This window comes from Odontomachus brunneus, unplaced genomic scaffold (assembly GCF_010583005.1).
Source record: "Odontomachus brunneus isolate Ranch 3 - 2012 unplaced genomic scaffold, Obru_v1 Obru_scaffold_122, whole genome shotgun sequence".
Lineage (NCBI taxonomy): Eukaryota > Metazoa > Arthropoda > Insecta > Hymenoptera > Formicidae > Odontomachus > Odontomachus brunneus.
Window position 1 is genome coordinate 886,758 of NW_022639572.1, and position 15,974 is coordinate 902,731.

At 44.7% G+C, this 15,974-nt stretch overlaps 1 protein-coding gene across 10 annotated transcripts in view; it reads left to right on the forward strand.

Moving 5' to 3' along the window:
* LOC116849645 (homeobox protein cut) overlaps window positions 1-14,441 on the forward strand; it is a 143,035-nt gene extending 128,594 nt beyond the window's left edge. For 6 of the 10 annotated variants that reach the window (XM_032826993.1, XM_032826995.1, XM_032826992.1 and 3 more), the window contains 4 exons: window positions 8,757-9,108; window positions 9,458-10,115; window positions 10,208-10,481; window positions 10,836-12,523. In XM_032826993.1, coding sequence (XP_032682884.1) covers window positions 8,757-9,108; window positions 9,458-10,115; window positions 10,208-10,481; window positions 10,836-12,523 — 2,972 coding nt within the window. Of the gene's footprint in view, window positions 1-8,756; window positions 9,109-9,457; window positions 10,116-10,207; window positions 10,482-10,835 lie in introns of all 10 variants that reach the window. The other 4 variants (XM_032827000.1, XM_032827001.1, XM_032826999.1 and 1 more) reach the window with 4 other exon arrangements.
* Window positions 14,442-15,974: the final 1,533 nt, after the last annotated feature.

Consider the following 15,974-nt stretch of genomic DNA (forward strand, 5'->3'; position numbering starts at 1 on the left):
CTCTCTCTCTCTCTCTCTCTCTCTCTCTCTCTCTCTCTCTCTCTCTCTCTCTCTCTCTCTCTCTTTCTCTCTATTTCTCTCTTATTTATTTATTTACATCTTTTTTTTACTTCAATCACTTCGTACAACATCTCTCGACGCGCCTCTGCGTAACGTCCGACACGACGAAGGCTGGATCACCTGACGTCTCGATGTCCACGAAGACGGACGGGACATCGTAATTACACACGCCGCCACATTGTAGCGAATACCTGTGGCAATCGTGATTAATTTTGCTTCCTTCCACGCCCATAAGCGCGATAAACCGCATTTATGGTAAAGTTCAGCGCGATGGTTTGAGGATGCGCGGTCGAATATTTGCTATCTTAAGTGTGTAATTACGTTGAATCATTCATCATCAATCGCTGAAAACACCAAAGGGCAACGACTCCCACAGCGAGTCGCTGCGCCGTTTAGCCACGAGACATTTTCTTGCCTTCGCCGTCGATGACATGTCGATTGACTTGACTCTCGAAAATCTTCCGCCTCGCACTGCCAATAATCCATCTCGCCGAATCACTAACTATGAGCTGTCAGCTAACCTTTCGGTTGCCTAACGTGGGGCTCGATGGTACTTCCGTTTTGCTCTAATTGCACCGCGCGAAAGGAACGCTCGTGTCAGAATGGCATCCCTCTATACACACGCGAAGTGAGATCAGGGAGATAAGTATGCGTTGGTGACATCGTGGGCTTTCTATACCTGAGTTAGAAAGAGCAGATGAATTCTGCTAACCAATACTTTCTACGATAGAACTGTACAAATGCTGCCAGAATGTTGGCGAGTAATTATAAACAACTATATCGATGAATCATTTGCTTCCGCTGAGTGCAACAAAATCGTCTTGGGAAATCTAACCAAATTTTTCGACCGACACGCATAATGTAATAATTATCCACAAACGACATATGTAATTTTGTGTCAGCAAATACTTTAATGCATCAGCGTGTCGTGCTGTTAGCGAAAGCACACATTGTGTTCGGTATCTGATGCAAAAACGCATACGCTGTATCCAGGCTTGAACATCTATAGTCTTAATTAAATTACGCAGCTCGTTGGCATACCTTGCCCGTTATCGATTGTATGCTGCGTTTGGCAGCCATATTGTTTAGACTAATAGCTCCTGGGAATAGGAAGCCCTGGATGAGTGTTGGGTAGGGGTGAGATGTATAAAGGGCTCCGCGATGTATAGAGATGGGGGACGAGAGGAGAAAGGAAGGCAAGATCCGACAGAGAACATAGAAATCCTAAACACACCGGTCTGTACTTATCGCGGAAACCAATTTGCACTTTTCCGATTGCCGCGGAATTGCGCCGCGTGAGCCAGCTTTTATCGTAGCATTGATGGAAATCCTAGTACTGTCAGCGGATACTTTCTACGCCCAGGTACTTAAACGATACTCGCGGATATTAGCCGAAATAATCGGGTACCGCATACTTGGAATCAATAAACGCGGACAGTACGCGGATAATACCCATCCATTATTTTTTATTAATTTTTACAAAAGCTGATTTTGTCTTTATGTATATATACACGTGCGCGTGTAGACGGACCTCGAGTGTCCGTGTTATTTTCCCAGTAAAGTGCCCGTTAGATAGACGAAATAGTTACCAGAAGAGTTACAAGTGAAATATTGCAATGAAATTTTCTTTAAGGTTTTTTTTGTATCACATGCGGCGAATCGGAGATGCGTGTTATAATCTCGCAGTGTTGCGGCGGTACGGTGCGCGCCTTCCGTTTTTTTGTAAATATTAATATCAATTGCACAGGATGTTGACTCAATGCCATCATTTTCCCTTCACGTCCGGTGATGAAATAAAACGTGTATAAAATCCAGTTGGATCACGACGCGCGTCCTGCATCAATGGATTGTCGGTTTCCGTCGGACCTCTGGTAACAACAATCACGAGACATTACAGCGGATAGGAGGGAGTGTATGCGCGAGAGAGGGAGAGACAGAGGGAGAGACAGGAGCACAAAAATGAAGGGTTAGGGACACACGTGGGGTGGCAAGAGGGAACTGGTGACAAAAACTTAGGGGGTCGTAACATCTCTCAATGCGCCAACCGTAAAATTATAGGGATGCATGCGTGTATCATCCCGTGGCGTGAGCACGGCAATAAATCAGAGAATTGCAGGAATCACTGCTGATGCAGTCGTTGAAATTGTTTAAGCATTGCTGTTGAAAAAAGGAAAACGAGGAGAAGTGCAGATATTGTTAACTGTTCGTTTCAAATGCAATTTTTTTCCGTCGCTACAATTTCAAATTGAATATATATTTAGTACTCATCTATTCAGGTAAAATGTAACATTATTAACCTTAGAGTTAGAGAAAGTAATGGCATTGAGTCCTTCTGTGTATATTTTATGTTACGCGTGTTAGTCAACTGAAATATATCGTGCTACTATATGAAGTATCTGCTACTTGCTTCGCACAATTATTCACAACTGATAGTGTCATAAATCAAGTTTCTCTTGAGAGAGTCTCAGAAACAGTTACGATTAGTTTGATATTTATTGTTGAACTTAAAAATGTAGCACCACACCGAAGTTCTTTAATCGTCGAATTAATCATTCGCCGTTTATCAGCGTGCACCATGCGCGCGCGAGAGTTCCTTGTGATCGTAACGAGTATCCGTCGCGGTTCAATAGCATAAATATACTTGCGGCAATGTCCGAAACTTCTATAATCAAGGCATGTGATTTATGGGCAAAAATCGGTGGCTTTATATAGCTTGAAAGGCGCCGCTTAGCTTTGGTGGCGGCGTCGGTTAAGATAAGTTCGCGTCGGGCTAAATACCTGATCTAACGACTCATCGCGCTGTTATATAGACAGGCGCAGGCGGCGCAATACCAACCTGTCGTTGAAAGCTTTATTGTGATTTATGAATCGACTTTGTGGTCACCTTATTTATCACTCGCGCGCGTCCGCGAAAATTGTTACCATTACAATGAAGCATTGATCGTGGATCGAGATGGTTTCATTTTGCTGCGCGATGCTGCTCGTCGCGGAAACATAATGCCATACATCAGTTTCCGACATCTCACGTAAATTGTACGATACATGAATTATTGCACGCACCGAGCGAGAATTCTATTAGTTATAGTCCGACACGAGACATCATTAACGCGATATACCTCTCGAGGCTTCGCGCATATTTACAAGCGTGGTGTTTTTCGCGAAAATTTACGCGCGTGGGCCGTCGTGAAACGTTGACAATGAATTTGTTCGCGTGTAGTTCAGGGTGAGATGATTTGGATCCAGTTAACGTCGCCAGGCTCCTCGGGTTCCGGTGGTCTAAATCACGGCGCGCTTTATAAATTATGCAAACGTCTCTCAGTCGGTCGCCTAGGAGCAAGCGCAAAAATCGCGCATTCGTGGAAACTGTTAATCCTACGACAAACATATCTGGATCTTGGCCCACTATTCAACGCGGCACGTCCAGGCGGTTTATTATTGCTCGCGGAACGTTACAACACAATTGATCTAAGCGCGCACCAAGAGCAACGCGCTGCGAGATTACCGTAATAAACATAGTTGGTCTAGCTCCAAGTCAGTTTATTGCAGAATTTTGTTCCTGAAGTCGCAAAAGCACGCGCGCGCGCGCGCACGCGATCCGCCGGATTTTCATCGGAGACTTTCCGCGACGCGACGACCATCATGAACGAAAATCATGGTTGCGATGATTTGCAACCGCGGCAAGAGGAACGTTACGGGCTGTAGTTACTGTCGTATAACTACGATTTCCGTGCGTACGACGGGACGTTTACGCTTTTATAACCGATATAATTATGGTGTTTTATGAAGGAGCGTAATTATGGAGATCTCTTTGTGTATTTTTCACTTGTGAGCGCAAGGTACTTAAAAAATTACAAAGTATACATAGAAAACGATATCACGCGCTTCCCAAACCGAGAAGAACGTTCGCTTGATAACTGCTGCTATAAAAGTATCTCATTTGCGTACATTGACCTGATTCGAAGAAGATAACACTATCGAAGTGTGACGGGACGATTTCAAAACTCTTGGCAGTCTCTATATCAAGCAGATTTGACACATATATACGCACAAAAGAAGAATATTTAACAAAAACCACACGATTGATAAGATTTGAGCAGATTATTGAAAAACTAACTGATCGTCTGTCGTGGAGAATATTTACAAATTTTTGCCGAAAAATTGCTGTTGAATATTTAAAAAATATTGCACCACGAAAAAACTGTAAAAATTGTAATAAGATAAGAAAATTGGTGACTCACAGCGCTTAAAAGAATTATACCAGATCGGAAAATATGTATATATAAGGTCTCATAATGAATGTCTGAAAAGAATCAATTTCTTATCGAACAAAACTCGACCAATGAGAGGCGGTCGGAGCGAAATATACGTTGGACTATCTTGGTATCCGCTGGCTTAAACGTGTACGCTACGACCGCTTCTCATGAGTCGAGTCTTGTTCGATAAACAACTGCATAATTAAAGAACGGTGCACTGTCGAAATTTTTACAAAAGGCAAAAGTTGTTCTGTTTTGGTCCAAGAACATTATAATAACCCTTAGGCTGTCGTTATGAGACAACTTGTACATAATGCTGGTTTTGAATTCCACTGATAGTCTCAGTTGAGACCGGAGTTGGTTTAATTCGTGAGAAGGAATGGCTCTTAGCCGCGAATGCACTCGATTCTTCTTTAATTGCCTGGATGCTGGAGAAGGAACTGACGACGATGCCTCGCGGCTACGAACGTCTCATATCTCACCGTCAATTAAACGAGCCGTACGCAACAACGTACTTCCACTCGCAAAGCCTGCGAGGAAAATACGCTTCATATACAGGTGTACGCACAGGTGCACACAGACAGCTGCAAAGCTGCAGCACGCGCGTCTGTATTTCGCGCGAACGAGTTTCGTTCATTAGAGCCAGCACTTCGCCTTATGTGCCGATTTTATCAGATTTTCTCCGTGCTCTGGTCGTATCCTTCTACATCTTGACGCCTTGCCGCGGTGAGTACGTTATACGCGCACGAGCTGCCCGGGGTTTTCGCATTCAAACGTGTCCTCCTCTTTAACAACGAGGTGAACAAGGATTGAAGGTGTGCGGCCACGATCATGCTCACTGATAACACCCGGATTCCCGTGGGAGTTGATATTTCAAACCAAATATTTACAGAAGCGACTGCGCGACGTCGCATTTTGGTGTCATACATTCCGTGCTGCAGAAATTTCGCGATATGGAATTAATATTGATTAATTGTCATCGGTGTTGGCGTCAATATCCGAGTACTTAGTTCCTTGAATGTTACCGAATTGCCCGAATATTTTCCGGATAGCTGATTGTTGTGAAAATTACTCGAATACCGTTATCAGGATACACTTGATTGCACAATAATTGAAATTAATTATATTATTAATTATTATTATTCTTATTATATATTATTATTAATTACGTTATTAATTATATCACTACTATGTCGGTAATAACTCTCAATTTTGACAATTTGATGAGCTCCCAATTTAATTGTGTCCGAACTATTCTGTATGCGATCAAGTGTAAGTATATGCAATGCTTTGTAAAAATTAAAAAAACAAATCAGCTGATATAAAAATAAAAAATTAGCTGTTATAAAAATTAGCTGTTATAAAAATAAAAAAATAGAGAACAGACGAATGTGACTCGAGTATAACACAAAATTTTCAGTTCCGAATTATTTTTGGTTATTTCGAGTAGCACCTAAGAATTCGGCAAATATTTTGTAAATTTACTCGTTCATGTTTGTGCAGATTTGAGTACCGAGCAGATGTGTATTCGGATGTTGAAACTAGCCGGGTACATTCTGACACAGAGCAACGATTACCACACGCGGCGTATGAACGCACACTTTCCCCAAATCGCGTGCGATTGCGAGTCGCGACGCGTAGCGTTCGGAAGCGTCGCAACCGCGTAACTCGCGTTCGCTCCCGCAACAATCGGGCGAGTTTCTTAAGTCACCGGCACCGGGGAACTCCCACGAAATCGTTCTAGATTTTGTAATCGGGGCCCCATTGTCGACGTTTCTCCCTTATATCGCGCCGCGTGCGCGCCCGTGTGTGAGCGGGTCGCGTCGCGTCGCGTGCACGTGCATGCGTCGAGACAATTTTATGGCGCGAATATAATTGCCGCGCGGAGGTACGGTTTCCTTTCCGGCGAAACACGCACGAGTACGCGTACGCGAACATTTTCTTCTCGGCGTCGCGGCCATTGTGTGGCGCGAGCGACCGCGATTGTTCTCTCTTTCGTCGATTCCCTGTAACCGGTCTTTGATGCCGCGACGCGATCAGAGCGCACGCCGTCCGTGACGTTTCACCATCCGCAGGTGGGAGGGAAGTGCCAGCAGCAAGCGCGCAACAGCTAAGAAAAGTATGGATTTAGTGCGCAAAGCTCGTAACAATGCGCGACGCGTCGCGACGTTGCATAAGCTGCTGGGCCATTTTCCAAGCGACTTATCCCACCATCGAGATTTTCCATACCGTGAGAAATAAACGAATCTCTCGGACCGATCGAGACAACAACGAGATGAAAAACTCTGATCAGCTTCGACAGAGAATAGACGTGCGACGGACAGAGAGATTCTTACGCTACAGTTCTCGCAATATGATATGAACAGCTTCCCTGCTACAATATGACAGCTTCGGAAGATTTTTACCAAACAAGATTTTACCACATTTTACGTTGAATTTTGTCATAAACACGCGCACCTGTCACGAAATACCCAAGGCGAGGCGGCAAACGCCTGAAAAATAGCACGCGAGTTGTCTCCCGCGATTGAGCAATCCTGTGGAAAAATGCTTCTTAATTGAGAGAAACTATGAATTTGCAGCAATGCTCTCCTTTGTGCAACCTGATGAGAATATCTGCCGATATGAATGACATGCGAGCGATTGTGTTCATCGCCGCGCGCTCCGCCACAATGCGTATCGCTCGCGATCGCGTTCGTCCGATAATATTTGTTGCTGGGCTACTTATTCTATATTTCTTATGGGAAAGTCCGCGGGAAGATTGTCGGCTCTCGAACATATAATCAACAAGCGCACGGTTCCACACATGATGCGCGCAAGGTTTCCCACGTGATCTCGTTCAAGTACCCGCGGAAAGGAAGATGTCAGTGACGCAAGTAACTCACCTCGCACCATCTGTTTGCAATGAGGCTAAAGTATCCCGTTATAGGGCGATATTTGTGTGGTCTTCTTGCGCGATAATAAAATTTGAGGCACTCATCTGCGCGAGTAATCTCATCGACACGTATTGTTTCTAATTGTCACGTGAGGAAATGATTTCATATCGTTCGTCTCCTGATACGTCCCCATCTTGCGCTCCTCGTCTTGCAGATATTTGGCCAACAGCAACGCTGATTACGATCGATTCGTAATGCGTATAAATCAACGGAAGAACTGTCTTGATTATGCGTGTCTCTCTGAATGCACGAAGACAGCAGAAGCATAATCGCGCGAGTTTGTTGGCAGGAGTTCAAACGTTGCGACAATGCACGATCGTGGATGTGCATATACGTCATCGTTCTTATTTCTGCATTCCCGATTTCACTCGACCCATCCGCTCGATCACCAATTACGCGAACGTCTCGTGAAAACGTTGCTTTAATCAGCGCGAACCTGTCTATTTCTTCTGACATACCAGTCGGCGCAATTATCCGTCTGTGTTAAAACGTAATAAGATAGAATGAGATTTGTACGGATTACGTCGGCAAGGAAGTTCAACTAACCGGGGAACGTGCCGATACTAATACAGGGAGCGAACGGAGGAGAGACATTATTCTTCAGCTAATCCGGCACACGGGTGCTGCGATCGCTTACAGTACCAACAGTAATCGCGCTTACACGTGTAATGATATAAGATGCAGTTGCGTTAGCTTCCGGATCGCCTTCGGCAAGTACCATTTTGCAATCGTGAAAACGTACGGAGTAGATTCCGCGAGCGTGTCTAAGTGAGAAACGTCAGATCTTGATGGATAAAACGTCGGGAGATTATTTCGTTCATGATCGAAATTCGCGCACGGCTCTTCGCCGCGCGTCGAATCATTCTCGCGCGCGGATTCGCGTGCGAAGCTCGCGAGAGCAATCAAAGATATGATCGATGGTTCGTTCGTTCGTCTGAATCTTGCAGCTGATTGGTCAATTAGACGGGAAACACGTAGGAGGACTACTCTCCTGTCGATGTACAGGGGAAAGACCGCAAGAGAGAGGGTCCAGGAGAGGATATTTTAATTATCGTCGTCGAGTATACTTCGCCTTCGGGTTCAGCCCGCAGTTATCGATTGCGCGTGGTATTAATTGCTTACGAGCATAAAATCATCTTCCAAATATGACTCGCCACAATGTAGCGGCAGTCTCATCCACGAGTAAACTTTCTCCGCTAGAAAGTGAATGTTGCTCAAACATCGCAATTCGAGATTTTTCTCAAATTTATGTCGGATTATGGCTCATATGCGTAATAAATTATGCAGTGATACACCACGATGCATCTAGACGACTAATCATCTCTCTGAACAGTGATGACTCAAAATTTCCAGAAGAGGAAAATACGAGAAGTCGCGGCGATAGGCGCCAGATAACGCGTCGAGAACCACATTTGTTTTTTGCATTTACGTTTGTTTCTATATATTTTTTGTTTATATTTCTAAGACCGAACTGAGTAAGAATACACCACAAGTTGTGCCTCACCCGTAGAGTATGTTTCAGGCAAGGAGCAGGGAATGCCAGCATTCGCACGTGGACCACAGGATAGTGGTCCGCCAGAAATGAGTGACGAAAGACTGGCTCATATACTGTCGGAGTCGGGCCATTTGCAAATGAGGAGTGAGCACGAGGTGTCAAATGATGCGGACAGTAAGAGTCCGAGTAGAATCGGTTGCCCGAGTCCGTTCAGCAAAGACAGATTGGATAGTCAAAACAGGAGATTAAAGAAGTACGAAAACGACGACATTCCCCAGGAGAAGGTGGTGAGAATCTACCAGGAGGAACTGGCTAAGCTGATGGGTAGAAGAGTGGAGGATCTTCGTCCGCGAGAGTTTCCTCATAGGTAAGAACACGATTACGAGATTTCGATCGTTGAAGTTTGCATCGTTTGTCCGCCGGGCATTGCCCTGCAATTTTTAGCACCTGGTTATTCCCGAGTATCCAAATATATAATACCCGTAAATTTAAATGCCGAATATTCTCTCTCAGACAGTCGAGTACAAAAACTACCTGATTTATACTAGCAGAATTATTACACACATGAATTAGTAACAATCTATAATTGCTCAATTAATATCGAAGAAAATCTCAATAGTCGCTGCAACATAAAAAAATCTCGTTTAATATACGCAAAGTTACATCACTGCGATTGATTATTATTGAGGACAGCACACGACTTCGATTGATCGTAGTGCGATTTTTCCGCATTTTTTTAGCGGTACCCAAGGCAGTCTTCAAGGCATCGAGCGCACCCAGGAAGACATTCGACTAGCATTGGATGCTTATCATCGTGAGCTTCAGAAATTGAACGCCGCACCAGGACAAACTCCCTCGATTACCGGCCTACCAGGATTACCTGGGCTTCCAGGCTTGCTGGCGCTTCAACAACAAGCTCTCCAACAACATCATTTAGCCGCAAACGGCGGCGGTGTTCAAGATCTGAGCTTAGGCAAAGTGGATCCGCGTAATAAGATGATAAACGGCGTATCGGAAGAGGAAAAAGAAAAAATGGAGGAGGCAATGAGACATGCCGGGAGTGCCTTCTCCTTGGTGAGACCAAAGCAGGAATCAACGGGTCCTCAATCGACACCCGGTGGTTCCAGCGCGAGTTCGCCATTAGGCAATTCCATACTTCCCCCAGCGATGACACCTAACGAGGAGTTCTCCGGTGCGGCGGCAGCCAGTCCTCTTCAGAGGATGGCTTCCATTACAAACAGTCTGATAAGTCAACCGTCCACGCCAACTCACCATTCGGCCAATCAAAGGCCGTTGAAAGCTGTGCTTCCACCGATCACGCAGCAACAATTCGACATGTACAATAATCTTAACACGGAAGATATCGTGAAGAGAGTAAGTCAAGTTCATTGTGAATTCCGACCTTACATAATTGATTACGTGTGTTCAATCAAGTCTAATCTGGAATATCTGCTTGCAATGCACAGGTGAAAGAACAGCTGTCTCAATATTCGATTTCGCAACGACTATTTGGCGAGTCGGTATTGGGTCTGTCTCAGGGATCAGTATCAGATCTTCTCGCGCGTCCCAAACCGTGGCATATGTTGACCCAAAAAGGTCGCGAGCCCTTCATCCGAATGAAAATGTTCCTCGAGGACGACAACGCGGTACACAAACTGGTCGCTAGCCAGTACAAGATCGCTCCGGAGAAGCTAATGAGGACCGGCGGCTACGGCGGCCTGCCTCGTAAGTTTAACTCAGGTCAATATAGATGTTTTGTTACTTTATTATATTAACGTAGTTCGGGAGCTCTGTTATGTATTGTCGAGCACGACGTCATGATGATGTATATGTCGTTACGACAAAAAGTGACTCAAGCAAGCAAGCAAGCATGACATTTTTACGACATATAGATGCAACTTGTTTATTTTATTATAGAGAGAGAATCGAGAGGGAATTGCACCAATATACAATCTTCACATATATGTATACACAAACATGCACACACGATAGAAATTAAATTACATTCTGACGTCCGTAGAAGAGGAGCTTTCGGACTATCAAATTTCAGTTCTAACTGCCGAATTATCTTAACCAAATTTCTTATTGTTACAGCATGTGGAACACCTATGAAACCTATGCCACCAACGAAACTCGTCCAAGAACAACTTCAAAACGCGGCAAAAGCACAAGCCGCCGCACAGGCGGCTGCGCAAGCTGCGGCACAACATCAACAGGAAAATCAGATGCAGCTTGGACCACCTCAGCAGAGTCCACAACATCCGCAACATCCACAGCCACCACCGCCAATGATGCTAACGCCGCCCGGTCCTCATCACCCTCATACTCAACTTAGCATGCAGGAACTTCAGAAGAAACAACAGCAGCAGCAGCAACAAATGTCTGCACTGCACTCGCCGCACCATCAAATGGCGCCGTCGCCTCTTCGAGGTCTTCATCCGCATATTTCACCAAGTGTATATGAGATGGCCGCCCTTACGCAAGATCTCGACACACAAACGATCACCACAAAGATCAAGGAAGCATTGCTGGCGAACAACATCGGCCAGAAGATTTTCGGTGAGGCGGTTCTCGGTCTGTCGCAGGGCTCCGTCAGCGAACTGTTGAGCAAACCCAAGCCATGGCATATGCTCAGCATAAAGGGTCGAGAACCTTTCATCAGAATGCAACTTTGGCTGTCAGACGCGCACAACGTCGATCGACTGCAAGCGTTGAAGAACGAACGACGAGAGGCGAATAAAAGACGACGTAGTAGTGGCCCTGGCCACGATAATAGTTCCGATACTTCGAGCAACGATACCGCCGAATTTTATCATGCGGCATCACCCGGCCCGGGGCCGGCCTCCGCGAAGAAGCAGCGCGTCCTCTTCTCGGAGGAACAGAAAGAAGCTCTTAGACTCGCTTTTGCCCTTGACCCGTATCCTAACGTGGCCACCATTGAATTTCTCGCTGGTGAACTCGCCCTGTCCTCGAGGACGATAACGAACTGGTTTCACAATCATCGAATGAGACTGAAGCAACAGACGCCGCATGGCCAGCCGGAGCCACAATCGCCGCGAGAACCCGGCCAACCGTTCGACCCTGTTCAATTCAGACTACTCTTGAACCAAAGACTGCTGGAGATTCAGAAGGAGAGGCTGGGTCTGGGGAATGTACCTCTACCATACTCTCCGTACTTTAATCCCAATCTAGCGACCTTGGTAGGAAACGCTCTAAAAGAACAATGTTCCGGCCTCGACCTTTCGATGAACGCTCTGAAGAGAGAGCCCAATCAAGAATTCGAGGATGAAGACGCCGAGGACGCAATGAGTAATTTAGGTAGCGAAGATTCAGACGGTTCGGCTGGTAGTATAAAGAGAGAACCTGCAGAAACGCCGACAGCGCCCACCACGGTCAGGTCCAATAGAAGAAAACCCGCGGCACCGCAGTGGGTGAATCCAGAGTGGCAAGAACCTACGAGAACGGGCGACGAGGTAATCATTAATGGCGTGTGTGTAATGCAGACGGACGATTACGGCGTGAAGAGAGAGGCCGAGGAGACTATAAGGGTCGAGCCGACTCCAGTGCAGGACAGATACGAAGAAGACGCCCAGAGTGATGTCTCTTCCGTATCCGGTAACAATGGAGCCGACCGGGATAGCCCGCTGCCAAGTCCAAAATCCGGTCAGAATAGTCCAGTGACGTCGCCCAGACCGCCGTCGGTGCAGCAGACGCAACAATCGACGGAGGAAAGTCCAAAGGACGTAGTGAAGCACGAGCCGGAGGAAACGTGGGATTACTAGGACAGTTCGGAACGTGAAATTCCATGGAGTTATTCGCAAACTCAGTGTTTCTTCTTCGGACAGAGTCAAAACTGGAGCGAAGTTTCCGACGTGTCCCCAAGGTCACGTCGTTGGAATATGCCAAAACAACGCTTTGTAGAAAAAGGCGGTCCGCGAGGACCACCGGTCTAGTTAAGTTTTAAACGAGGAAACCAGTTATAGGACTCGGACACGTGGGACCGAGTCCTGCCTACTACGAGGGCATTATCATAGAGAGGCAAACGCGATGTACGGGTCTAAAGAAATTCTTGGAAGGAGTCACCGAGGAGGAAAGGAGAGGCCGAGAGAGAGGACGAGAGCTGGTAGAAGAACAAAACGATCAAAACTGAACGGAGCTCAATCAAAAGAACTCACTTTGTGACGTTTTCTACGCGACAAGTGTGGTACAAGAGATAAGTGTCGGTGCGCGCGATTCAACGGCGAGATCGTATCGTTAGAAGACTATCAAAGTACAACGGGGCCGGCTATAGGACGACAACGACGACAACGAAGACGGGCTCTCGTTGCAACTCGTTCGAAATTCGAGAGAACCCCGGCTGCTTTCGCTTTCGTATACTTCCCCCCGGTGATGAATGATTGATGTATCATTCCAAAGGAGGGAGACGAACGGACTAGATAATGCGCGGAAAACAGAGGTGGTCCGGGTTCGCCACAGTGCAATCTCCCAGTAACCAATTGTTAGATCGAATTATTATTAATTTTTAACGAAATTAAGCGCAACGGAACGGCCGATTAATAATTATTGCATAATTGTGATTCATGTTATTGTTTATACTTGCCTCCCTATTCCCGATAGTGATTAAGCTGTTAATGTTATATATTCCTTCCCCCCTCTCTTTCTCTCTCTCTCTTTTTTTCTCTCTTTCTCTCTATCTATCAATCTCTCTCTCCTCTTTTTTCCCGATTTTAAACTTCTTTATCTCTTTCAGTTAAAAACTTTCTCTTTCACTATTCTCTTTTCCTATTTCTTGCTTGTCCGTCTATTTATAAAACTGCGAGGAGAATGATCACTTAAGACCGTTACCAATGTTATTATTATCACTGCTATTATCATTAAAATTATTTTATTATTATTATTATTATTATATTATTATTATCATTATTATATAATTACTATTATTGAATATTCTCAGTTATCGAGCGCACTGTCATCGATTATTTTTACATTAATATGTTGAACGCGGCGTGCAGAATGTAAAATACCAAAAAGAAGTAAATCTATTCGTTTCATGAGATGATTATTTAAATTTCCTCTTTCTATTTGTTCGAAACTATTAGCTGTGCTAAAAAAAGAAATTGGTGATGAATATTTTTAATGATTACAAATATTATTGTATTATTAGGTTTATGTTAATTATTGTCATTATTGTATCAATAATCATTATTATTTTATTATTATTAGAGAAATTGTCGCGATAACAATGTGGCTGGTAAAGCCAATGTGATAGAGCTTATATTACGATGATGCATAGAGAGAAAGAGCGTACGAATGAAAGACGAAGAGGCACGCCTATTTCATCGAACGAGACAAGAGATTTGCGCAAGCCTAAGTCGACGGATATGCGATTTCTGACGTATGTAAATATCTGTACAAAAGAAAAGAGGGCAGAAAAACCTCGGAATACGGACACAAAGAACTACATATACACGTACACACACGCGTCTTGTATATTTACTTACTTACCACACTTAATTATATCTATTAGAACATACGAATATATCCACGCAGAGACTAACGCAGCGATACACATCGCGCAACAGCCTGCTGAATTTTCACTTGATCGCAGCCAGCGATCGCACATCTTCAAAATAAATTTGCATAATCAGCAACAAATGCGATGAGAGAGAGAGAGAGAGAGAGAGAGAGAGAGAGAGAGAGGTAAGGAATAGAAAAAAATCCAAGTCCCACAATTCCACTAACTGCTCGTTGCGATCCGTGAAAATACAGTGTTTGGGCTATTATAAACAGCGCGCGAAGGGAGGATACATAATTATGAGACTTTGCCGTAAATTATCGATGCCTAGAAGAAAAGAAAGATGCGCAAACGATATTTCGAGGCGATTCAGCGAGATTCAGTGAGAGAGAGCGAAAGGACGAGCGAATGGGAGAACGCATGTGTGCGTACATGAGATCAACTTCGTAAGAGAGAGAAAGAGACAGTCCTCGAATTATTATGAATCAAACTAGTATTTATCAGAATAAATTTTAATCTTTGATTAAATTCTAGTCCGCAATTAAAAGTGAAGAAAAACAAAGACAAAGGAACAAACACACGAATGAGACATTAAGCAAGGCAGAGGTGCGAAGAGTTCATGCAGACGATCGCTTTAGAAGGGCATTGCTAAACGAAAGAGACCAGTGATCAATTGACTCTCCTCTCCCCCACTTCCCATCCCTGGTTCTTTTTTAAGTTTTTTCATAAATCGTCACGACAACAGAAAGTCGAACTATACCGGAGTATCGAATGTATATATTGCTATATTCATGCGATTACATCTCGTATTCTTAATGACGCTGATTCGTCTGTCGACGAGTGATCCGAGTCTCACCGAGTAGAGCCGGACGATCGACGAGGATACGAATAATCGTGACGAGCGTGTGATCACAACGAGGATCCGTATACTTCGTTGATCGTCCGTGAGGGATTTCGCATCGAAAGGCTTCGATAGGGAAAACTTCGGACGCGAATCGAGTTATGACGAGACAGGGAGGAAGACGGAGAACAAACGTGCGATCTCAAATCTTCGAATATACCAAATTATTTCGATCAAGTATTAGTCTAATTCATCGTTTGAAATCGTAAATCTTGTTGATTTGACAACCGACACGGTATTCGCGGCCAATTACTAATCCACGGATAACTGTCGATCCTCACCGACACCGGCGGCAGTCAAACGAGCTCGTGCTCCGAGATCTATTGCAGATGTTAACAACAACGGGACTCGTGTCGGTGACAATCGTATTTCGGCCACTCTCTCGCGGCCCAAGTATCTGATCACTCAACGGATGGGCATGTTTTACGCGATTTCTAATATGTATACACGATTATACGATTGTTTCCCTGTTCTCTTTTTCATTCGGCAAACAAGCGTAACGCATAAGTTCTTTGTAGATACAGGATAGCCAATAGATAGCCGATAGCTTTAATTATTTAAACGATACAGCTTTTATGTCGAGGACGAAGATCGACGACCGTCTAAGGTGTACGGCAGACATGTAATATACACGTAACGAATAAAAGTGCGTAATTGCGTGCGAATATAAGAGCGGGATTGCGTTAATGTTATCGACGACGGTGTGGAAAGGGAGGAAATCATATCGTAAACCTAATAATGAATATTTTACAACAAAAGGTAACTCTGTAGATAGACATTCAAAAAGGTGTTGAGCCCATTCCCCCCCCCCCCCCCC